Source organism: Mycteria americana, chromosome 12 (assembly GCF_035582795.1).
Source record: "Mycteria americana isolate JAX WOST 10 ecotype Jacksonville Zoo and Gardens chromosome 12, USCA_MyAme_1.0, whole genome shotgun sequence".
Lineage (NCBI taxonomy): Eukaryota > Metazoa > Chordata > Aves > Ciconiiformes > Ciconiidae > Mycteria > Mycteria americana.
The window spans coordinates 18,563,827-18,588,707 of record NC_134376.1 but is presented as its reverse complement, the minus strand read 5'-3'; the positions used below and the strand labels follow the sequence as shown (position 1 = coordinate 18,588,707).

General features: G+C 61.2%; 2 protein-coding genes across 2 annotated transcripts in view; one reads left to right on the top strand and one right to left on the bottom strand.

The window, feature by feature from the left end:
- The window catches only part of LOC142416133 (syntaxin-binding protein 4-like), a 47,428-nt gene extending 42,806 nt beyond the window's left edge, over positions 1-4,622 (bottom strand). Inside the window, exon 1 of the mRNA XM_075515274.1 lies at positions 4,555-4,622. Within this exon, the coding sequence (XP_075371389.1) occupies positions 4,555-4,622 (68 nt within the window). The remainder of the gene's footprint in view (positions 1-4,554) is intronic.
- A 7,687-nt stretch (positions 4,623-12,309) lies between these two features.
- Positions 12,310-24,881, top strand: part of PPL (periplakin) — a 27,924-nt gene continuing 15,352 nt past the window's right edge. Inside the window, exons 1-5 of the mRNA XM_075515087.1 lie at positions 12,310-12,459; positions 22,025-22,124; positions 22,708-22,862; positions 23,405-23,525; positions 24,474-24,599. Coding sequence (XP_075371202.1) covers positions 12,398-12,459; positions 22,025-22,124; positions 22,708-22,862; positions 23,405-23,525; positions 24,474-24,599 — 564 coding nt within the window. The 5' untranslated portion in view covers positions 12,310-12,397. The remainder of the gene's footprint in view (positions 12,460-22,024; positions 22,125-22,707; positions 22,863-23,404; positions 23,526-24,473; positions 24,600-24,881) is intronic.

Here is a 24,881-nt window from a genome sequence, read left to right as displayed (position 1 = left end):
GATGCTCTCCGCCTGCATCCCGCTGAGGCCGGGAGCTGCGGTGGAAGCAAAGGGCTGCCTGGGCAGCATCAGGCGCTTGCTTAACAATGTCCCAACATTTGTTTCATGACAAAACAAAATTAGCGTAGGCTGAAGAGGCATTTGCATCCGATTAGAAAACAGAAAATGCACTTGCGTTGCTTACAGGATCAGCTACGAAGCGTTGATAACAAATCAAACAAAATAAATCAGCTACCGTGGAGCTGGGAAGCAACTGCATGCTGTCCACAGTCACGGCACAGCCCACATCGTTTTCATAAATGCTCCTGGAGCTGCTTCAGATGTGCTCGTAAGATCAGGGACGTTCACAGACAAGTCTGAACAGAAGAGGGAACAAAACCACGTTGCCGAAATTACTGGCGGAGGAAGCAGGCGGGTGCTGTGGGGAGCAGCCAGGGACCAGCAGCTCCCCAGCCACCCACCCGCAGGCAGGCAGAGGGCTGGCAGCAGATGAAGGGGTGCTGCCGCTCCGGCGGGGTGACGCTGCTTCCCCGAGCCCGGGGTCCTGCCTCTTCCCCGTGACACCACTCACGGAGAAAGCTCGTCCCCACAAGCCCCACTGCCCGTGGTCACACGTTGACGTCTCCGCGCCCTACGGCACCTTCCTCCTCCTGACGGCCGTGCAGACCTCAGTGCTCTGTCATCTCTTTCCTCTGGGGCGAAGAGGGGGGTCCCAGGGGACCGGAGGGGTTGCCCGGGGGCAGCTACTGCTTCCCACCACTGCCTGTGTGGTTGCACACCCATCCTCTCCTCCCCGAGGTGGTCGGCCAGCCCTGGTCATTGTCACACACCTCATCTCCGCAGTATCCCTTCCTTGCAAAGGGGCTCAGTCCTCCAGGCCAGGAGGGAAAGGGACCTGCCCTTCCTCCGAGGAAAGCCGGAGGCCACAGCACCCCTACGCCCTCCTAACACCCCCCCTCGCCGACCCAGCTCCGCTCCCTGCAGCCGAGCACAGGTCTCCTCTGGCCACAGAGGAGCGTTTCATCCTCCCCACTCCTTGCGCTGGTGGGTCACCCTTCACTCCTGCCTGAACCAGAGCCTACTCATTAGTCTAAAGATGGAGAGGTGAGGAGGTTTTAAAGCTGAGGCAGTTTTCCAATGCTTTCTCCCTCCATCTGTTGGAGGAAGATGTCTTCACCCTGGGCTGGATGCATCTCCTCACCCTTTGGGCAGGAAGACCCCTTCTCCCATGGCATCTGCCCCATGAACCAGGACTACCGGGCCACCAAGACCGTGGTCAGGTGGAGATGCCATCTCTCACTGCTGGCCAGGCTTTTCTGTTCTTCAACCCCTTTTACCACCTTCCTCGAAACTTCATCCCATTTTCCAGTGTCCTTCTCAGCCAGTAGATTTCTTCTGCATGAGGGACTGATCCCAATGAACCTTTGCTGTCTAAAAGTCAGATCTCCGCTGCCCATCACCTACACCCCAGTGGGGACAGGGGCTTCCAGGAGGGAGCTGATCCCACCTGAAAGATATATGCATCAAGGCAGCCGAGGCGGAGCCTTTTCTGGAGGGGCTTCTTGCCCAGCGAGAAGCAGCTCAGCCCGCGGGCGCCTGCCTGGCAGAGCTGGTCTCAGAGGCCGCTGGGGCTTGGCGAGCGGTTACGAGCGTTTTCGCACGGACAGACTCCTCCATCGACTTGCAGCTCTTCCCCTGCTGCTCTAAAAGGCTTTGCTTGAGGAAAAGGCAAAAAGGGCCTCTTTAATTAGCCTGTCTTGAAGTAATTAGGAAGAGGGGCTTTTTCAGGTGGAAGCAAGGCCAGGCTCGGTCTGCCAGAGGTTTTTGGGAAAGGTGTTTATGCCAGAGCCCTGTACCCAGCCGAGATAAGTGTCCCCCAACATCTGGTCCAGCCCAGACCTCCCATGTACCCACTTGAGATGGGGATCAACGCAATTTCAATACAATCACAGGGGAAAGCTCGAACGAGCTCGCTTCATTGTCGCCCCAGCAGGACCAAGGCACGGTGGCATCTCACACACAGGGAAGCCTTCCTCCCTCCTCCTCTTCTCCTCCCCCTCCCATGAGGCGGGGGGTCTGCTGCTCTGCCTGGGGGCTCGTGCCGCAGCCCCGGTTTGGGCATCAGCTCCTGTGAAGGGTTAACAGGATTATAAACCTGCCTGCCTTTCTAAATCCCCTGGGCTGTGGGATTGGACTGGTTATAAACTTATTAACAGGGGACGGTCGCTGATGGGGGCTGCAGACCCTGCTCTGCCGGCCGGGCCACCGGTCTGTCCTCACAGTCGGGCTCTCCGGGTCCCCCAGGGAGCAGCAAATCAATTAATTTCCCCAATTAGGGAAAATGCAAGAACGATGGCAGGGAACTCACCCAAGCAAATCCATAAGAAAGAAGAGGGAAAGAAGGAGGGGAGGGAAATGGCTGGGTTCAGAAGACAGGAAAACAACATATTTTTGGGAAAGATTTCAGAATGCGCCACCGAGCCGGGAGTGTGGCAGAGCCTGGCACGGAGGCTTGGGAAGAGCTTTGACCTGTCCTCGAGCTGCGAACGTCCCCGTGCTCAAACCCAGACCCCGGCACAAGCCGTAACCGTGGCAGCAATAATAATGCAAAGAGGACTGGGGGAAGCGCCAGGCTGGTCTTGCACCCCAGCCGTGGCCAGCGAGGAGCCGGCAGCGGGTCCGCACCCAGCCGGGGCACACACAGCATGGTCTGGCCGCAGCCACAAGACCTGCCCGGCATCAACGGGCACCTTCGGGGCTGTTTTATTTCCCACTGGGTCTGGCAAAGCTCCTGCACAAAAGCCACCATTGCAAAACCTGCTTATGGTGTCCAGCAGCCGCTCTCCGGAGGAGCGAAGCCGTACGGGAGAGCCCCACAGGTCACGCCGGCATCGCTGCCAGGAGAAACCCGTGCTCGGAGATGAGCTGCCGGTCCAGCCACGCACCCCATCGCTTGCCACCCTGTGCCCCCATGATGCTGGGCAAGGTCCCGCTGGCGGCTCACGTTTATTTATTAAATTCCTATTTCAAACTCTAAAATTAATCTTTTAATCAGCAGCAGAGCGGGGCCATACTTATCGGAGCGCTGGGGAGGTGTTATCTCTCCGCCATCTGCTCGCCGCCCTCTGCCGCGTCCCAGCAGAGCCGGCAGACAGCCGAACGCCGGCCGGCACAGCTGGCACCCGTCGCAGGCAGGGGCTGGTCCCCCGGCACAAAGCTGGCCGCCCCTCGGCTGGGGCTCTCCATCCGCACAAAGCGCATCCCAGTGGGCAAAGCTGGGGGAAGTTTCGACCCAAAACCCCGACACAGGAGCAAATTTCTGATGTAGAAAATGGTTTTTGAGCATTTTGCCTTGCAAGTGCGGGGAAGCGGGGCTTAGCAGCAACATGGAGCCAGGGATGCCCGGGGGACCCCGGTGAGGCTGCCGACGCTGCCGGGCAGGGGTGTAGCACTGCCTTGACTTCCCCAGCCCTGGTATGCACGCCACGGCCCCGTAACATCGACATCCATCAGTGACACCGACCTGGCAGTGCTCCCCAAAACGCCCCCCCCGAGGTCGAGTCTGTACTGCACTACCTCCTTCGGACTGACAACGGATTCTGCCTTTTCTGCACCCAAAAGCAGCAGGGAGGCATCAGCGTAGCACCCCAAAACAACCTCTCAGGTGAAGGTAGCGGTCACCCCAGGGTGCTGCCCTCCCAGCCTGCCTGCACCCCCGTGGGCTGCTGCCACCCCCCAGCCCCCCAGCCCTCGCTCCAGTGACCTACTTCAGCAGGAGACCGGTCGTGCCCCAGCAGCGTCCATGGCCCCCGGTGACTGCAGGGTGCCCCGGGCTCTCGGTCCCCAGGGGGGATGCCCAGGCTCGGCCAGCCCAAGAAAGCCTCTGCCGAACCTCAGGGTGGCCCCAGGAGCCCGCCGGGGCCCCCGCCGGCTCTGGATCCGGCCCACTGACCCCAGCTAATCGGCTAAAGCCGCGTGCTCTGAACCCTGGCCCTGGCCGCAGCCGCGCTCCCGCCGGCTCTCTGTGCCCTACATAGACATCTGCAGCCGCCCAGCGCCCACCTTCACCTCCCTTCCCCTCCGCTGTGCCCGCCACCTTCCCCGCACCCACACGGGGGTCCCCGCTCCGCACACACCTGCCCCCCCCGGGCATCGGCACGGGGTGGCCGTGGTCCCTTTGGGGAAGCTGATTTTGCCGGGTGGGAGAGCCCAGCACTGGAGCTGCAACAGGAGCAAGAGCACCCACAGCTGCTCGCAGAGGCTGTGGGTGCTTCCCCAGCTGCTGCCTGCAAAACAAACCCCAGTCCCCACCGCCGGCCGACACTGGCCTCACCTGTGCGCTGCCCCCCCCAGGGAGCTCGGATGCCGTGGGACCCCCGTGAGTCCCTGCCCTCCGGAGAGGGGCCACCAAAATGAATTGAATTAGACCCCGCAAAAAGCTGCGGGGTCGCCGAACGCGTCCTCCCTCCACGGGCTAACGCCGCTCCCAAAGACAGGGTCCGAGACGCCGAGCGATGCCCTGTTCGCGGCGTGGCAGCATCCTGCCCTGCTTACCAGTAAATGAGAGAGAGCCCATCGAAGCGCTCCAGGTCCCGGCCAGGGGGCTGGAGATAGGACATCATCCGGGGCCACCCGTCCCCGTGAGCCCTTAGGGCCACCGCAGCTGGCTCCCGCTGCCCGGGGCCATGGGCTTAGAGCGCTGGCGGCAGCCAGCACGGCTCCCCAGCACGGCTTTCCGGCACGGCTCCCCGGCACGGCCAGCCACATCTAATCCTGGGCGGGCGAGCATGTGATCGCCCCTCTCCCGGCTCCCCCCGGCTAAACCCCGCCGATGCCTCCAGTTCTGTGACGCCCGCTGGTCACAGCGCGGCTGTGCCGCTGCCCGGGGATGCTGTGGTACAGCTCTTTCCAGCCGGCAGGTCCGAGCCCCCCCGGGGTCGGAGCCACTCAGGGCACGGCACGGCGAGTGCCTCTGCCGTGGGACCCCCACAGCACCCGGCAAAGGCGTCCCACCCCTGGTGTGCGGCCGTCAGCCGGGGGCTCTCCCTGCCTGGCATGGTCCCCGGTTCAATAAACTGAGCATTTATTTTAGCAGGATGACCCCGTCACCCCTCTACCAGCGAGGTCCCCCCCCTTGCCCTTGCAGTGGCTGTTGACGATGGTTATAACCATTAACGACGGTTATAACCCATGGTTAACCTGCCACAACAAACCATTTAAAGCCAGTTGCAGGCGTCACTGACCCGTGCTCAGCCCGAGCTGCAGCGATACGCGCTGCTCCCCTCCTCCCCAGCCGCTGCCAACGGGCTTCAGCGTTTCTAACTATTTATACAATTTGTGGCACAATTCTTGCATGTTTTCCCCCCCTGCCCCGTTTCAGGTTGTCCGGCCATACTCGAGCATCTGAACGGTTCCTCGGACCGTTAGGAAAACGCTGGCAGCGAGCGCCAGCGGGCAGATGGAAACTGTTTGAAGCGGGGGACTCGTCCATGTACATTATCCTGGCGTGGTGAGGTCCCAGCTGCCCCGTCGTGCTTCCCCGTATCCAGCTGTAGACAGACAGCAGGACGGGCAGCCAGGTCCCCGATTCAGGGTGGTGGAAAAGACACAAATGAGCATCAACCTGCTGCACGATGCGCATTTCATTTCTCCCTCTCCCCATCAGGCACGGTCCCACGGGACCAGCCCAGGGCAGCTGGGTGCCTGAGGATCAGGCGAGTCCCAGGGATTATGAAATGCATCTGTCTGTCCCCATCCCGCACCGCCTGGGAAAACCGCAGCCCCCCCAGGGGCCAGGTCCTGTGCCCACGGCCCCCCCCCCCGCTCCTCGCAATGCTGGGACACCTGGGGACTCACTGGGGTTTCACCAAATGGTAGGGATGGTGACGATCCATCTGCCTGGCCACCGCTGCCCGAGCTGAGGCGTCCCGCGGGCGCTGAGCACGGCGGGTCTCTGGGGACTCGGTGGTGGCCGGTGCGCGTGCCCCAGCGCCCGCGGGAGGCAAGTCGGGAGACCTCGGTCCTCGGAGCCAGCGCGGCCGCCCCAGCCCATGCCACCCACGCCGCGACGAAGAGGAGGGAGGAGGCCGGCGGGCAGACCCGGGACAGGCGGGCGCGGGGCCCTGCGGCACCCGGCAGCCGCCCAGGAGGATGCAGCGGTGCCCAGGGTGACAGCCCGCAGGCACTGCTCGCCGGGCGTTAACGAAGCTGCCTGGGAGAAGGAGGTGAATTAAGGCTGATCCCGCTCAGCATCTTCTGAGTGAGTGTGCAGGCTGCGCCGGTGCCAAAATCCTTTTCACCTGCTGCCTCCCGGCCCAGCGACCAGCACCCTGAGGAGGCACAGTCCCGCGCCTGGGACAGCAGCCACCGCTGCGCCTTGGTCCCTACGCACCTTTATGGGTGCAGCTCCGCTTTACAGCCTGCCCCAGGCCAGCCCTCTGCAGCGCATCCCCGGCCAGGACCCTTCTCCATAGGGACGCCCCACGCTGCGTTTAGCGTGCGTGACCTTCCCCAGCCCCAGGAACCCTCCTGCCGAGGGGTGCCGGTACCCCACCCCGGTGCGGGGACAGCCGCCCGCTCCCAGGGCTGTCGCAACCCGGTGCCAGGCGGTGCCGGGCGTGAGCCCCGGGACTGGTTTCTGCTGCCGGGAGAGGACGGGCGGCAGGGTTTGCCGAAACCGCTGGGAGCGGGCGGGCGCGGGGGTGCCGGGGTGCCGCAGCCGGCTCGGGGCTGGGCCGGCCTCTCCCGGTCGGGGTTGTCAAAGGCGGCGTCACCCCGCTCCGGGGCAGGACAGTGCCCAGGGGCTGCGGGGACGGCGAGGCCGCCCCGATCCTGCCCCGGTGCCAGCGGTCCAGCTCTGCCAAGGCGCCTGGTGCCCTGCAGCATCGTTTTCCCCTCCCTCCCTGCAGCTGCTGGGAGCCCGCAGGGACACCCCACGGATGCCCACAGCGTCCCCCGAGCCGGGCTCGTGGCGTGAATCACGGAGACGTGCCAGGGAGGGACGCACTGCCTTGCCCTTTCCTCCGAGAGTTTCCGTGCTGGCGGAAGCGGAGCATTATCTCCCTCGCCCATCGGAGGCAGCTGCCCGTGGGTGCGCTTCATCTGCATATTTATACAGATGCAAACATTACACCCCGGAAATTCCCAGCCTTTACATCACAGGCCAAAGCCTGCCGCGGAGGCATGACCTTTTTCTCCCTCTCGATGGGTCCTGGGGAGCCTGCGCCGAGGCGGACCCTACCTTGGGACATCCCAGCCAAGATCTTGGCCGGGGTGATGCTCCCCTGCGGGCAGCGGGAGCCCCTTCAGCGTCGGGACCATCACGAGGGTACGGGGCTGCAGAGGGGCACGGCTCGCCTCCGAGCTCCCACGAGGCCAGGGCTCCTGCGCGGGCTGCAGCATTGCACCACACGGGAGGCGGAGGGGACACCGGGGTGTCCCCCCTGGGGAGCTGAGACCCTCCTCCCCTCTCCATCCCTTCATGAGACAGGAGAATAAGGACCAAGAGCGGCTGCCACCACCTCGGATGCAGCAAGTGCATCACAGTCTTAAAATCCTGATGCCACCAGCCCTGCCGTACCGTGCTCAGTGCCTTTCTGAAAGCCGTGGCTGGGGAACAGGGGATAAGGACCCGCCAAGGAGGAGGCGTCCCCCTCTGTCCATCCCCCCCGAGTTTGGTGCAGATGCCCCCGATCCCTCCCCGCTGGCCTCTGTGCGTGCCACCTCCTCGTGCCTCCAGCCTGGCAGGGGTGGCACCAGCACCCCCCAGCACCCCCCAGCCACAACACCAGCGTGCTCAGCTGCATCGCCGGTTGCAACACGGCTCCTCTGCTCCACACCACACCGGGAGGATGATGAAGAGCCAACACTTGATTTATTCCGTGCTGCATTTTCATGCCAAATGAGTCAGAGCACTGGCCTCGCTCAGCCTTTGTTTTGCTTGGCTGCTAGCACCAGCTTTTGCTTAGTGTTTGTTCAATACTTAACTCCCTGGATGGCACTTAGGCTCAAACCAGCAAGTGCAGCAGAAAAACGCCACTTCCCTACCAGGGCAGGAGCTTTCCCAGCCTTTGGCTCCACTTGGGAGTGACGCACTTATTTTATTTATTTCTCTCAGCTTGATGAAGCCCTGAGCTTGCTCCTTCGAGGCACCACATCCCACAAGACCCGTTTAAAGCTATCGGGGCTCACAGGGGCTGCAGGATGGGGCTGGAGCACCTGGAGCAGCTGGGCTGGCTGCTGCTTTCAGAGCAAAACCAGCCTTAAACGGAGCTGAGGGACGTTTCGCCCGGCACAGGACCAGTTAGGAACGAGCACGGCTGCATTCCTGCGCACGTGGGAGCCAGCGAGAAGGAATCGGCAGCGCAGAGGTGTTTCGGTGCCCTGCTTTCCTGCGCTGCGCCAGCCACGAGTGGGAACTCCCTTCCCACCCCAACAGCCAGAAACCCCCCAGACATGGGAGCAAGCGGTTCAGCTGGCCCCTCTAAGGATGGCTGCCAAAACGTCCCACCCAGAAAATAAAAGAGGTTTTGGCTGATCCACCGTTGCTTTGTGTTCCACCGAGTGTCTCAGCTTTTGGAAGAAATTTCCAGATTTTTTCACCCCCCCATCCAAAGCTAAATCCTAAAGTTCTTCATTGGGAAATGCCACCGAAAAGCCCCCAGGGCTGAGCATCCCCATGCCCGGCTCCTCTGCTGCGATGGGTCCCCAAAGCCCCTCGGCACCGCAGGACATGCCGGGGCCACGGTGCTTTTCAGGGCACACGGGGAGGGGGACGCCACTGCCACGACGCTGGCTTGACCCACCAAGCCCCAATGCCTCCCCGAATTGGGGTGGGCTTGCGTGGGGCGGGACAGTGGGACGCGGCGGGACGGCCAAGCCCATCGCAAAGGTGCCAGCAGGGAGCGAGACCCCGGCAGCTGATGCCCATCCCATCCCGCACCTCTCGGCAGCGGGGTCGGCCTCGGCCAGCGCGATGGGGACGGCGCGGGGTGGAGCAGGGCGAGCTCAGCAGGGTGTGGGATCCGCGCCGGCAAAGGGCTTGCCAGGAAAATGCAATCTTGTTGCATAAAACGTGCTCCTCTCCTGCTCCCCTCCCACGGCAGCGGCTCAAGAGCTTCTTACCCAGATTAAGTCAATATTGCCACATCGCTGCCTCTGTCGAGGTGCTCACCCCCGTGGAAGGAGCTCGATGGGCGTTTTAAGGGCTGGAGAGGAGTCACGGGAGCGCGGCTGGGCGGGGAGTTCCGGTGGGCTCCAGCCCCGAGCGTGGCTTCTCAGGGTCCCCGTGAGCGGCACCCAGTGCACCCCTGGGGCCCGGCATCCCCCCCACGAGCCCCTGGCTGCCCTGCAGAGGGGTACGGCCCTGCGCGGCGGCTCCCCGGGCATGACCAGGGCCAAAGCCCTCTCCCCAGCACAGGGACACCCCTGCTTCTCGATGCTCAAGAAACTTGGGAGGAGCCGGTGGCTCCGGCTCTGGGTACCAGTACGGGGATGTGCCAGGTCCAGCAGCAGCAGGAGGGGAGGCACAGAGCGCAGCGGGGACCGGCTGCATCAGTAAAGCTGCCAAAAGGCTCATTTGCAAAATAAATGCTGCAAAAAAAAAAAAAAAAAAAAAAAATCCTCCCGTCTCAGCTCTGAGCTGTGGCTCCGGCAGACCCCAGCTGGGGAGGAAACCTCAGCACGGGGTGTGTGGTGCTTTGGGCAGGCACCGGAGCTCGTACAAGAGCTGCCAGCACCCCCAAACCACAGGCCTCCAGGTCCCCAAAAGCATACTGTGCGCTACGGCTTTGCACAGCGCCTCTGATCCCAAGCCAACGTAAAGGTAAAATACCTGGGCCGTTTACCTAAGACCGTTTTCCACTACGATGGAGTTTCTTACTGCCCGGCGTTTCACCCAGCAGCTGCAACTTTGCGGCTCTCAAGGGCATTTGCACACAAAAATGAGCCACGCCAGAGATGCGGGGAGATTAGGAGGATTAAGGCTGCAGAGCTGGTGCAGGAGATGTAATGAAAAACCCTCCGGTAGGCAAAGGCATTTCATCCCTAAACCCAGCCTCTGCTCGTCTTCGCAAAGGGTTTAAGAACAAGGGGGGCTGTGGGATGCGTAGGGCCCATGGGGGGAAGCTGGAAGAGGAGCGACCAGTCCCCTGAGCACCCGGGAACGTGTTGCCGCTAGATATTGGGGGGGGGGGATACAAAAGCATGAAAACCAGACAGCGTTTCTAGAGCAAATAAAGACACACAGAACTTCACACGGTAAAATAAAAGTAGGTGGGTTGGGTTTCTCCCTCCTCACCTCCCCTTGTTTCAGGATCGGAGCCAGCGCACGCTGCCCAGGGTGGGGAGGATGGGGATGCGGGTGCTGCCTGGCCCGGCAGCACTGCCTCTGGGGCACGGGGATGCTCGCAGCCTCTGAACTGGGAAAATCCTCCCCCACCCCCCCAAAAAAAAAAAAAAAAAAAGGGAAAGCCTGGTCTGCTCCGTGGCCGGGACAGGAGCCCGGCAGGGACGCGTGGCTGTAGTGGGGAGTGTGCCAGCCCCCCAGCCCTGCCAGCCCTGCCAGCCCAGCCAGCCCGCAGGGATTAACCGGTACCGGGGGGATTGGATGAATGGTTCTTACCAAGGGGATTCTCGCAAACTGAATCTATTTGGAAGCAAAAATTGAAGCCAGGCACCCTGAAGACAAAGCTGTAACCTCAGTTATAGTTAAAATGGAGTCGTCATGACTGGTAACTGATAAAGCCCAGAAACACGGCCCCAGCCAGTGTGGGGTCAGGCCAGCAGCCCCAGTTCTGGCTGTTTCGGGGCTGGTGTGGGAGGGCTGCTGCTCTCAGGCTGCCCCAGCCTCACCCCATCACCCCCCGGCAGCGGACGGGCAGAGGCTTATTGCAGTTTCACCACACGGAAAGCTCAACCCCAGCAGGACCCTGCCACCCCTGCCAGGCCACGGCACCGCCAACCCTGGGCGCCTGCGAGCGCGTTAAATACGTCTCTACTCACCCAAGGCTCGAGGACACTTAGCTGGAGAGGGCCCTGAAAAGGCAAAGCGTTGCTATTTTGCAGGGTGGTGGCCTGGCTCTGAGTGGGGTCAAGGCTCCTTGACCCTTGAAACCCAGGTTTCACCCTCGCAGCCGAGCTGGTGTCTGATGACTAATTCACCACTGAGAAGCAGCTGGCAAAGCAGGGGAGCACGGTCAGACCACCCCGGTGCTGCAGAGCCTCCGGCAGCCTCCCCGCTGTGTGCCAATGCACTCAGCCCCATGAGGAAACTGGCTCTCGCCCCCCAAAAGCAGCCAGGAGGACAACCCACGCCGAACCGGGATGGAGGAAGCCCTCCTACAAACACACCAACACTTGCCTTACGCTGTCACCGCCAGGACCTGCAGCCACCCAGCACCCCGGGCAGGCAAAGCCGGACCCGGACAGGAACGTCTCGCCAGCCGGAGGGTTCTGCGCTCTTTAAGGGCGCCTGGGACAAGCCGCCCCGGAGCAGAGGCAATCCGACGTACACAGGGGATCGGGATCAATAGGTCACAGCATGCACTGACTTGCCCCCAGAATGAAAATCAGCAGAGGATTTGGGGCTGGTGGGGAAGCTACAATCAGGCCTTTAATCCCACATGGGCACAAAATCCCGGGATAAAAAGGCCAGAGCTGGTCCTAATTGCTGACTGCTGTGTGCTTGCGGATGCGTGAGCAAAACCTCTTAGGGTCTGGGGGAGGCATCTTGTTCCTTCTTGCTGCCTGTGTGACCGAGCCCCCCGGGAGGGGGGGATCCCCCTTTGGCGGGGGGCTCTGCCCCAGCCCACGCAAGGGCAGCGCTGGCGCTGGCTGCCCGGCGTGGTTGCGGGCCCCGGGGAAGGATGCACCCGGGGAAGGAGCCGCGATGCTCGGCACGCCGGTCCCTCCCCCAGAGAGAAGCACCCGGGAGGTGCCGGGGCGAGGCGGCCGGTGCCGGGAGGAGGCCGCCAGCCCCCTTGGCCGCCCCTCCGCGCCTGTGCCCATCACCCCCGGCCGCATCGGGGCTGGGGGAGCCGCTCCCCGCCTACCCCCTGACTCCAGGGGCACGTCGCGGTTGACCCTACGCGCGTTGGGGGATCCAGCCCCGCCGCAGCCCCCTCCAGGCAGGGCTGGAGCCGGCGGCGCTGGGCTCCGCCGAAGCCCTCCTGGAAGCCGGGGAGCGCCGGGGGCGGGCGGGGGAGGATGCCCGGGGGGGGGGGGCGGGCCGGGCCAGCCCGGGAGGCGGGCGGGGGGCGGGCAGCGGCGGGCAGGAGGCGGCGCAGCCCCGTCCCCGCCTCCCGGCGCGGCCCGGCCCGGCCCGGTGGCGGCGCAGAGGCTGCGGGCGGCGGCGGGGGAAGAGCAGGCGGAGCGCGGCGGGCGCCGTGCCGGGGACGCGATGCACTCGCTCTTCAGGAAACGCAACAAAGGGAAATACAGCCCCTCCGTGCAGAAGAAGAGGTGAGTGTCCCGGCCCCGGGCAGCCCCGCTCCCCCGGGCCAAGCAGCGCCGCGGTCCCGGGGCTCCCCCCCCCCCCGCAGCATCCCCTCCCGGAGCCTGGGCACCCCCCGGGGTGTGGGAGCCCCCGGGGTGTCAGCTCCTCTCCGAGCTGGGTCCGCGTCTCTGGTGCCCGGTGAAGGCACCGAGATGGTTTTTCCCCAGTCCCCCTCGCATCGCATCGCAGTAGCGGCAGCTCCCGGGAGCAGGTTCCTTCGCTTCCCAGGCGTGTGCTGGGTTAGATCTCCGGGGAAGAAAAGTCTTGCTGTCCTCAGCCTTCATCCACTTGTTCCATCAGGACCAGCTATTCAGTCGATCGCCTTTTCCTCAGCTCTTTCTGATGGGGTGCGGACGCGTTTCAGTTGTACTGGTCATAAAAAAAAAGAGCAGCGTGTTGAACGCGCCCCGTGAAAGGTCACTGTTAAAAGGGAAAAGATGTAAAAATCCCCCCCCGAGAAGGCCTGGCCCCTCTCCGGGTGCACGATGCGTTGCCGCAGGAGGGGGGCTGGCGGGCGGGCAGCCCCCGGCCCCTGCCTGCACAGGGCGGGTGGCACAGGGGACGTTTTTCCAAAGAGATGGATGTTCGGATCAATTCAGAAGCGCGTCCTGCGTTTTCCGGAGGAGCTGCAGGGGCTCTGGAGCAGGCGGAGTGGGACGGCTGGTGCAGATTCAAGCCCATGGTCTGTTCATCCCTCTCCATCGGCACCTGCCTTGGCCGATGGGCTCGGAGCAGCCGCCCTGCTCCCAAAAATCCTCCTTGGGAAGGAAACTGGGGAGCTGGTACAGGGGCTGACGTGCCTTCAGGGACCCAGAAAGGGACTGGCCAGCCCAGAAGGCGCTGACATTTTCCAAGCTGGGGGAGCCCCTCGCTGCTCCCCACCTGCAGGCGCGGTGCTGTGGCGCATAGGAGGGGTGTTCCCCGGGAGCGGAGGGTGCTGCCCTGGCACGGTGGGTGCTCAGGCTTTGGTATTTGCTGAGCTCCCTCTGTTCGGGCTGAGGCTCCAGCTTCAGCCCTGGGGACGGGCCCTCCCGGCAGCCCGGCTGGCTCAGCAGGGCCACCCCGGCTCCTGCTCCCAAAGCCCGGGGCACGCTCTGCTGCCAGCTCCTGCCCTGGGGAGGGCTGGCAGGAGGAGACTGGTGGCATGGAGCCCTCTGAGGCTCAGCATGTGCCTCCCCGATGGCCCCAGCCCCAGCGTTCCCATGGTCGAAGGACGGTGCAAATAGCCAGTTGCACTTCTGGTCTTCGGGGGTGTTAGTGGAAGGCTTGAAAATGACAAACGCCACGCCTGGGTTGACATCTCGGGAGTGTGAGCAGCATCAGGGTGCTGGGAGGCAGGAGAAGACAGACCTCCTCTGTGCCGGGTACCCACCCTGTGATCCCCACCCTGGGGCCGTGGCCAGGGTCCCCACTCCTGCACTCCGAGCCCTGCCAACGCCGGGTACCCCGTGCTCACGTCATCCGACAGCGGATGGGGCTCAGGAAGACGGTCTTCCCTCCGCCGCCCTGCCCGCGAGCCCAGCCAGCTCTGGGCAGGTGCCCAAGCACCTCCGAAGGCTGCAGGCCAGGCTGAAATCTTTATTTTGCTGGCTGGCTGGCGGTGGCTGAGGAAGCAGCACAGGGCTGTGGCCTCGGGCCGCCCTCCCTCCCTGCAGCCGGGCTGTCCGCGCACACCTCGGGGAGGGCTGCGCTCATTAGCCCCAACTTGCTAACGCCTGTGTTGGAGTTTACAAACATCCGTGAATCCAGGGAACGCTCCCACCGTGTGGAAACAGCCCCACCATCAAGATGGGGAAGCCGGTGCCAGACCGGTTAAACAACTTGCTGGAGGATTGTGAAGAAGTGAGGAGCTCCTGCCGCCCCGTCCCCTGCTCCAGGCGCTGCCGGGCTCCCAGCCGGCTCCCGCCCAGTTTTGCTGCTAGAAAAACAGAGCAACACTGCTAAAATCAACCGACCGCCCCCGCCGTAAACAGGAACGGAGATTTCAACACCCTGTACGGCCCGGCCTCACCGTGCGCTTCAGCGAGGCTGCACAGCCAGAGCGTAGGGGCTGCACCTTAGATAGGGCTTAGTGCCAAGGTGCTGCCGGTGACAAAGCCTTCAAAGCACAGCAGTGACAGGTCAATAACCGAGCACCGGTTTGGCAAGCATGCAAGTGTGCTGGAATGTTTCCTGCAAGGAATGAGAAGCCAGGGCTACGAGCTCAGCTGATTTAGGTAGGGGCTGCCCAGGAAGCGCTGTCCTACAGCAGGTTGTAGCCTGACGAGGAGCTGCTGTGAGTCTTGGTGGCTTCTTCGGCCTTGGGACGAGCCCTTCCCATGATGGGGGCATCTCCATGAGTCTGTGCAGCTCAAGCCAGGCACCGTAATCTGCCTGCAAACAACACTCTGTCCCCCTGGATGCAGACAGCCACCCTTCCCCGGCCCCAAATTGGCCCTTCAGCCTCCCATCCAAAGCACCTTGAAGCGTTCTGGCTTCAAGCAGCTCCCCTGCCTGTCCCCGAGCTGCCCGCAGCCTGCCCGGGACCCAGGGGGGGCAGGGATGGGTTTCCCCACTCCATCCCTGCTGCCACGCCAGGGATGCAGATCCCCACAGGAGCCGAACCCCTCTCCAAACAAGGAAGGAGCCATTTGCAGCAACTGCCTCCACGTCTCGAGGCCGGTCAGCCCCACGCTAGCATTAGTAAGGAGGAAAGCCAGCCGGCTTTGAAGCTCTAATAGGGCAATGGCAGGGAAAGAACAGGAGCGGCATTAAATCCTGCAAAAACCGCGACAGTTTGAAGATGACACAGTGCCGGGTCCTCTGGCCTGCTGCGACTCGTCCGTTCTCAGCAACACCAGTTGAGTCTTGGAGCGTGCCGGCCACACGCCGTGCCGCGGCTTGCCTGCTGGAAAACCACGGCGATGCCCTGAGCTGAGCGCCCTGGACCACATCTCCATCCACCACCTCCTAACGCCACGCACAGCACCAGCCGTTACTTCACCCCCAGTGTGCAGGTGATGCTCCTCAACAGGCATTCCCCGTGGTTTTGTTTCTCAGATGCACAAATTAGCAGGACGAGGGTCCAGGTCTCTCCTTAGGAATATCTGCTGCACCTCTGGCTGGGCTTGTGGTCTCCAGGCTCAGCAGCCAGCCCTGTCCAGCCCCGGGCACATCAGTAGGTGTGTGGGCATCTCCCTGCCTTGTCTGGGGAATGTAGATGATGACGACGACATTTAGTTTCTTGGACTTGGTTGCTTCCGTGCTGCTCTTGCTCACCCCATCCCAGGAGCACAAGGCCCTGGGATTCAGCTGGGACTGGCCATGACTACTGTGTTGTTAGCACATCATATATGTACGTATGTGTCCCCAGAAGGGAAGGCAGAAGCCTTGAATAGGGACGTAGTAGGGGGGGAAAACATCACCCTCCTTCCCCGTTATCTGCAGCAAACGCTTGCCATGCTTAGAAAACAGGAGGTTGGTTTCTCTCTTAGAAAGTCCAGGCTCGGGAGGTAGAAACCACAGCTCAGCCTTGAGAAGTTGCTGCTGAAACTCGCCCTCCTGCCAGCAGGAAAGACGTTCATCCTTGGGGTCCCCTGGTGAGAGCATCCATCTAGGAGGGCTCCCAGCCCTGGAGACCCTTCATGGTGTCAGGAGACCCAGACCCCGTCTAAGAGGGGGCGCAGGCAGCCGGGGCAGAAGCAGGGAGGGTGCTGCCTGCAGGGCTGGCACCCATTTCTGGAGGCTGTTTGGTAGGGCTGGAGTCAGCACAAAGGCCCAGACAGCAGGTGAGTCAGGGGAGCTGCTCTGTATTTAGAGCGGAAAGCCTCGCCATTGCCTGGCCTATTTCTGCTTTAATTTCCATGCACATTACAATAATATATCGCCATTAGTATGAGGGAAGATAAATATAATTGAAACGAGCTGGACTAAGCCCAGCAACCCTGCTGTCCAGCTACGCCCTAACGTGGGTAGCTTGATGGCGCGCTGCTCCAGAGTTTTGAGCCAGATCTTAATCTCTCCCAAACCTGAATTACACTAGCCATAGCCCAGCCCTTGTGTCCTCTGCTCTGCCACAGTTTCACTCCAGCGTCGTTATAATCGGCACAAGGGAATACTGTGCAGTGGTAGCTGCAGCTCAGGGAGCTTTAAGGAAATTTATAGTTCTGTTCTGTGGCCTTCTGGAGGATTTGTGCACTTTAAGTCCCTCCTGAAGTCCGGTCTCCAGCAGCAGTGCTCACATGGGTATGTTTTTTATGAAACCTGTATAAGTGGAAATTAAATTGAGATGGAATTGAGAGCAGCAGTAGGTGGTCGCTGCCTGATGCGCCCTCCGTGCATCCCAGTAGTGGGATGCGGTCAGCGGGACCAGGATCTGAGCTCGGACCCCATCCACAACCGACTCGCTTGTCCCTGGCTGAGCGGTCCCACCTGTGGAGCCGGGGGACACAGCAGGGCAGAGCCCTTCCCATTAACCCTCCCAGCAAGTATCTGATTCATGGGACGAGCTCCCAGCAGGGGCTTTCCCAGGGATGGCGGTCAGCTGGAGCAGTAAAAACTCCAGGAGTATCTATTTGAACATCCTGGCTGGAGGGGATTAGTGAAATAGCCTCCTTGTTTGGGAAAAAAGGAGACAGAGAAATCAAAGGGATTTCCTACCACCTGCCTGCAAGCGCAAAGCCAGGGTGCAAACCTGTGGACATCCCGGAGATGCCGACCTCAGGGAAGTTTGCTCCAAAAAGTGCTCTTATCAGTGAAGATACAACCTAATGGGAAGGGAGGAAAAAAAAGTAGGAATAGAGAAAAAAAGTCCAATTTTTAGCAGCAACGTTTCCATATCACAATAACTATCATCACATCTGTCTTTTGAGAACCTCTTTTCAAAAAAAAACCCAAAAAACCCAAACCCCAAAGAAACAGAACATCACCTGAGGTCACAGCTGTGGTACATGGCTGAAGCGAAGTCTGCCACAGAGCAGCTGCCTCCTCCCGGCTCCCCTGTTGGGAGAAACCCAGAAAAACCCTCCCATTCCTCACGAGAATCATCTCGGGTCCTTCACGCCAGCCAGGCGATGCTACAGCTGCTCAAGGCAGCATTGAAAAGAAATAACGCTTCTGCCGAGCACAGCTTTTCACGAGTGATATAATTTTTTCCTTCCTGATAAGAAAATATTAAAGTTCTCCAGAAATGGCAAAGCCAGTTTTTCCAGGCTTCCCCCCCCCCCCCCCCCCCTCATCTTTCAAACAAAGACTTATCTATTTTAGCAGGAAAGCTTTGCATTTCCCTTCCCTCTGCCGGAGCCTCGCAAGGGCCATGCCCTGGGCACCTTTGCTCCTGCCTCTGCTCAGTCTCACGTGCGCTGCCCTTCCCAGCTGGGCTATGGCCAAATCCTGCCCTTCTCCCTCCCCAGCACCGCTCTATGCTCCAGCCATCCCCTCCGGCCTGTTTTTTGGCCCCGGCAGCCCTTTGCCTTACCCTGCCAGCTGCTCTGCTCCAAAGCCCAGGTGCACCCGCGGCTCTTCCCAGCAGCTTCCTGAAAGAGCCGTCTCCTGCAAATCCCATCCACCGGCCGACCAAGGGTTCCTCACCGCTTCGCCCACCACCTTGTGCTTCTGCATCTTCCTCCTCTCAGCAGATGAAGGGCACGGGGAAGCTGACCTCCTCCACCCCCTGGCACGGAGATTTCAGCCAGGCTTCAGCTTTCCCAGCCAGTCCCTCTGGCACCTTGCTCGACATCCAGATGGACGCAGGGACCATGCTCGTCCTTGTTTTATTTACACAGACCCAGCTATGGGGGGGGGCAGGCAGATTATTAATAGGGCTGATTATCTCATATCAGTAATGTCCAAGTTGGTTGATTAAGTGGCACAGAAGATCTCTCTTATTTCTGTATTTATTTCTGCACGCTTTATTCCTGCATTCCCAGCAGCAGCGGGGGTGAGCTGGAGCACACACCAACTCCCCGTTCGCGGTCCCGCGCCGTGCTCAGCGCAGGATGGAGCGGCACAGCAGCTCCCCCGACGCTGCGGCGGCCGTTTTGAGATCCAGCTCCCAGGGGAGGTTTTTATTCGATCGCCCTGCACCAAAACCTCAGCTGGTGACAGTCACCAGGCTCTGCCGGCGACTCTTGCGTAAACTGCAGAGGTGGAGAGAGCAAACAGCTCTTCTTGCGTGCACCAGGAAAGCCGAGGCTGAGCAGCAGAGCCATGCCCACATTATAACCAAGCATGTCCTTGCTTGCTCCAAGCGAGCTCTGCGTTTTCTTTTCCCTGGTCACCCAGATACTGCACATCAAAGCAGCAGTTTCTGGATTACCAGGCAAATGTCCTCTCCGACACAGGGAAACACCATCCTCTGCCCTCCCTGTTCCCCCAGCGCAGGCAGCCCCAGCTCGGTGGCAGGGTGATTAACGGGGGTGATGAGAGCTCATGGCTCAGAGCCGGGGGAAGAGTGGGGAGAAGGGGACGAGGGGTACATCCTCGCCCGGACACGTCATCCTCATCCTGAAGCGGCCCCGCTGTTCCAGCAGCAGCAGCGTGGCCACGGAGGATGCTCCCAGCAAAGCCGGTACCTGAGTAAGAGGGTCAGGGCCTGGGTGTTGCGCTCGCCAGCCCCCGGCACCTGAGATCAGTTTTGCTGATGCAAAGCAAGCACAGAGGCTCCAGGCTCAGCTCTGCTAGACCAGATCAGCAGCAACAGCTTGGGAAGCCATGGCTGAAACGCAGCATTGCCTTGGATCCCAAACGATCCCTCGCTTAATTTTATTTCCCCCGTAAAATTTAGAAGCTTCAATTACAACCAGAACTAGAAAAGCCCCAAACCTCTTCTGCTTTTTGGGATGGCTTTTCCATCCATACTATAGATCCTCCGAAACCCTGAAGATCGATCCATGGGCTTGCTGGAAAACACCAAGACCAAGGGAGGGAGCGTGCAGACAAGCCAGCAAGCCCTGCCAGCCCTTCCCGAGCCCTGCTCAGTGCTGGTTTGGCTCCTGGCTATCGCAGCAAAGCATCCCAAGCTCCCACCTGGACAATCACCCTCTCCTGCCCTCAAAGCTCAGGTGGCCTCCAGTTCATCAGCGAGAGGTGAGGAAGGCTCCTTGGCGGTTGCAAGCTTTCTCGGGATGCACGAGATGCCAGCTCTGAGTAACCATCATCTGAAGACACGCAAACGCATGCAGCACATTTTAGTTGCCCAGCTTCAAACCAGCTTCTCTCCACTGATTTCATCTGACATTTTCCCTGGTTTACGTGGGAGAATGTGGATTAGAAGAAACCCCCAAGTGGATTTTGAAGAGCTGCTTCTACCATCACAGCAGGATCCAGCCACCCACATCCATCTCCCGGTGCACCCCTGCACCCTCCAGCTGTAACTATTGACCAGAAAGCGAGGCTCATCCTTGCAATTATTGCAACCAGCTGCATGACTCGCAACAACCCCTTCGTTTGCTCCTCTGCTCGGAAATGCCCGCTCGGTTTGTTTCTGCTGATGCGAGAGAGCCCGTAATTACGGCAATCCCTGTGCTCATCAGGAGGTGCCAGGCAGGCGGCAGCAGCGGTGACAGCCACAAACCACCAGCCACGCCAAGTACCATCCTGATGATCCAGCTTCTATAAAAAGAAAAAAATCAGTGTAAATCCTGCCCACGCCAGAACTTCCCAGGGAAGCATGAACTTTTGTGGAGCTGTCAGATGCTACAAGGCTCCTGCAGCCCGGGGCAGGGTTCGAGGTAAGGAGGAACAAGCCCAGAGCCGGGTTTTGTTTTGTTCTGCCGCACTGAAAGCGATAGCACGCGTGGCAGGCAGGAACGCGTCCTGAAGCTCAGCACCAGTGCCAGGAAGGAGGCTGGCCAGACCTGAGCTTGCCAAGCTTTTTCCCCCAGTACCCACGCTGGAAAGGCAGCGAGCCGAGACGTCCCCGCTGGAGACTGCGTGTGGTCCCCCGAGGTGCCCAGGGCTGACGAGGCCACCGCGTACTGCTCTTACCTGCTGGTAGTTGAGCACTAGCACGCGTCCAGGGAAGCCACTGCAAAGCCCTGGAAGAGGACTGCCTTGGTCAACAGGCCATTTCCACTCTCAGCTTTGGCCCACCTCTCTGTGGAAGATGGGAGGACACGGCTCCTGCTGTCCTGGAGAAGCCTACACGGTCAAAATCTGCCCTGCGATGGATGTAGGTGCTGCAGGACCCCTCAGAGCTGAGCTCGCAAAGCTACTGGATGAGGCTGTCTACCTGGGGATGAGGAGCTGCTACAGGAGCCCTCCACGCCACGAGCAAGCACGACTGGGATGCTGGTGCTCCACCAGACAACTCTGCTCTCCCCCAGCCTGCCCCGCTGCCCTTCAGCCTTTGCAGGAGACACACAATTCATCTAGTAGCAGCTATAACAGCAATTAACGCTTCCAGGGGCCACATAAAGATTATTTCTACCGCCACATAACGAGGTCATTAAGGCTCATTATCCCCACTCTATAGGTGGTTGGGATTGGGGGTGAGCCAACCCTTGGCTTAAACCCTCATGGCAAAGCAGCACAGCTGGGACACGAGCCCCAGCCTTGGCTCTAGGAACCCTCCAGCTGCAGGGACTGTCGAGGAGCACACCCTGCCTTCGGCCTCCGGTCCGCCAAGCCGCAGCCGGAGGCTGCGGGCATTGCCTGGCACGCAGCCTGGCACACGGTCCTCTGGAGCCAGCCCTGGCACGCTGCAACCTCTTCTTGCAGCCGAAGTGACAGCAAGAAGATGAAATGTTTAAAATAACCCCGGCAATGCAAAAGCTGCGTCATGGGTTGTTCGGACTCTGCTGTAGCTCAGCCGTCCCTGCAGCGGGGCTGTGAATATTTGGGCTGGCCCTGCCAGCCTGGCTGCAAACAGAGAGGCTTGGACCAGCGTCACCCTGGGAGCAAAAAACAGTGCCTAGCAAAAGACAAAGCACTGAAAGATAGATGCAACGTGCGCTGCCCCATCCCTTTATTTGGTTTAAATTGTGAATAACTCCTTGCAGAGCAAGGCAGCCCTGAGCATGGCGTGGAGGGGCACAGCAGGGGCTCCAAGGCAGGGCTGCGCCCAACGTGGGGCGCACACAGGGCTGCGGGCAGGGGCTGCCCAGGGCACGGGCAACAGCCTGCATGCAACAGCTTCAAACGGGCCATCTCGCCGGCATGCACGGGGTCCAGGTCCTCTCTGCTGCTCGGGCTCCCCCATTCCCACGCAGGACCCCCCTCCCTCCCTGTCCCCTGCAAACAGCTCTCTTCTTTCTTGCTCCGAAGCCAAGGGAGGCTCGGGCTCGCCTACGGCATCACTCCCATTTCCACCGTGCGGGAAACACTTCGTCCCCACCCGCCGCCCCCCTCCTGGCAGAGCAGCCGAGTATTTTGGAAAGTGTTAGAAAGGCAGCAGTGAGTCACCCGCAGCTGCAGCGCCTGGCAGGCTCAGCTGGCCCCTGGCCACCCCCCGGGGTCACAGCACCCCGAGGGCAGCCCCCAGCAGCAGCTTAGGGCTGTGGCCGTGTTTGCGGGGTGACGAGTCCCCCTCTTTCTCCTCCTCTTTCTCCCCAGCATCTCCAGCAAAGAGCTGACTGAGCTCATAGAGCGCCTGCAGAAAAATGCCGACCAGGTGGAGAAAAACATCGTGGAGACCGACTCCCGAATGCAAAATGTAAGCAAGCCGTGGCCCCACGCGCACGGGCTCCTCCGAGCAGCCCTGTCCCCCCTGCTCCCTCCTGCCACCGCCCTTCCCTTCGCTGCGGTCTCGCCTCAGCTCCACTCCTACGGCACTTGCGGGCGGCTGCCCTGCCCTGCGGCCGGTCCCTGGGCTGCGATGATCCATAACGGAGGGATGCACGGGTTCCCCCGCCTCGCAGGAAGAAGGTGGGAGGGTGTAACAGGCGATGGGGCCCCGAAATTCTTCCCTACCCAGGGCTGGGTAGCACTGTGCAGAGCAGGGATGTGCATCCCTGGACGTGCCTCCCAGCAGGCAGCTAGGACGGAGGAGAAGGGGCCTGAACCATCCTCCTCTTCCCAAAGGGTATGATGCATCCCGAGGCGACGCAGCCCCCCGGCCACAGCCCTTCCTCGGGGCTAACACAGGCGAGGGGGAAGCAAAATACACCCCTGGGAGGAGAGGAGCCAGCAGAGCTCCCGCCCATCTCTGGTGCCCAGGGGCAGCGTGGTGGGACGACCTCTTGGATACCGCTTATTTTCCCCTGGTGACCCTTCCTCCCCGCTCTCTGCCTGCCCAGGACTTGCACAAGATCAAGGCGTGCCAGCTAGCGCAGTACAAGGACCTGACGGCTCAGAAACTCACCGAGTCCGAGAAGCTGCTCTACGTGCTGGATGGGGATGCGGCGATCGCCCGGCACATGAAGCACCCCCAGGGTGACATGATCACAGAAGAGTGAGTACCGGGGCGGGGGGAAACCTGTCCCCACAGCCTTGCAGGGGGGGAGGACGCTTCTCCAGGGGCTCTGCTCCGCTCCTGCCTGCAGCTGGGGGAGGCACCGCAGGCTCCCGCAGCCCAGCGGGCGTTAAGGTACGTAACCCGCAGCCGCCCGCGGGCAGGCGTGGAGCGAGAACGGCTGCACGCCTGCTGATGGCCGTGTATAAAGCTCTGCTCGAAGCACGGTGGGGTGGTGTCTGCCCAGCGTACGGGCAGCCGATGCTGTCCCCCAGCGCCAGCCTGCCCTGAGCTGGCGGATGAGCTGAGCAGCCCTTGGCAGAGCACGGGTGTGCAGGAGCCTTCGCCCTCTCCCCTCCCCAGCCGGTTGCACAACGCGGCTGCTGCCAGCCCGCCTGGCAGCGCTGGGCTCTCCGAGGTCCCCTAAGGACAGGCCCCCCCACTCCATAGCGGGGCTGGGAGAGGATCACCTACAGCTACCGATGCTAATGCCGGCCCATGCCCACATCCTGCATCCCACCCTCGTCTTTCCCTTCCCGCAGCATCCGGCAGCTGAAGGAACGAGTGGCAAACTTGCGCACGAAACACGAGCAGATCTACAACTTCCCCCTGCAGCGTATCGAGCCCCAGGTCAACTGGTCAACAGTGATCGAGGAGAAACAGGTACCGAGGGGACCGTCGGTGCCGTTGCCTGGCCAGCAGCACCAGCTGGGGACAGGCAGGACCTCACGCATCTCCCCATGGAGAAACAGGCTCCTGGAAACGTTCTTGGCTGCTTGATACTGGGAGCAGCAAACAGCATGGGAAGGAGGTGGGGTGCTGGGTGGCAGGGGAGGGTGCAGAGGTGACGGGACAAGGCCAGCTGCTGTGGCACCAGGATTCGGTGCTTGAAGCAGCACCACTGGCAGCAGCCAGGCTTAAGTGAGGAAAAGCCCTGGAGGATCGGGGGGCCTCGGGGGAGTGTGCCAGCCTGGCCTTCAGGGGATGGGCTCCTAAGGCTTAGCCTGGCCATTGACCTCTTGGGTGAGCTCGGGCAAACCTCTGCCCTTCTCCATCCGAGGAGGGAGACCGCGCTCCCTCTCCAGGCAACGTGCTCCAATGCCTCGCTGTCCTAGGAGTGGAAAAGGTTCTCCTTATACCCAGTCTGCGCTTCCCCCGTTTAAATTTATGCCTGTCATCTCTCATCTTCCTACCACACACCACCCTGCAGAACCTGGCTCCGTTTACTCAACAACTTCCCCGTAGTTACGGGAAGGACGCTGTTGGGTCCCCCCCACAAAGCTTTCTCCTGCCGAGGCTGAACCAGCCTCAGCCTCTCCTCTTGGGTCCTTGGCTTGGCATCCCCAGTCACCACCTGCTTTGGGCTCTACTCTGTGGCCCTTCCTCATCATTTTATCCCAGCACTACACTCTTTCAGCCAGAAAAGGGTTAAAATCCCCAAACTGGCCTTCCCACGGTCACCATCCGGCATGGCTGCCTTCACCCACGGGCTCCCAACACCAAAGCCCATCCAAGCCCAGCTCCGTGTCCACCTCCAAGAAGAGTTTCCCAGGTCTTAGCTGCTCTGCATCCCGTTCCCCCGTCGCTAACCTCAACTCCTGTGTGCCGCAGGATGTGTTAAGCAGCAAGGGCTTTGGGACCGACCTGCCGCTGGTCAACAGCCAAGTAGAAGAGCACATCATCTTCCACAATGAGGTCATGGCCATCGGCCCACACATGGCCAAGGAAGGCAACAAGGTCAGCTCTCCTGCCCCTCTCCCTGCTGCCCCGCAGGGTCAGCCCCATCCCAAGCCACTGATGAAGGCGAGGGCATCCCACCATCCAAGCTCCTACAGCCTGGACCAGGTTGGGTGGTCGCCCAGATCCACGCCTAACCTCAGAGCTGAGCATCGTACACCGTCTCTAGCTTTACAATGAGGCGAATCCAATAAACCCCACGTCCCCCTCCATCATCAAGGCCCCGCGAGACCACCGCTCTCCAGAGACATGCTCCTAACTCTTGCCTTGCTTTTCCCCTGT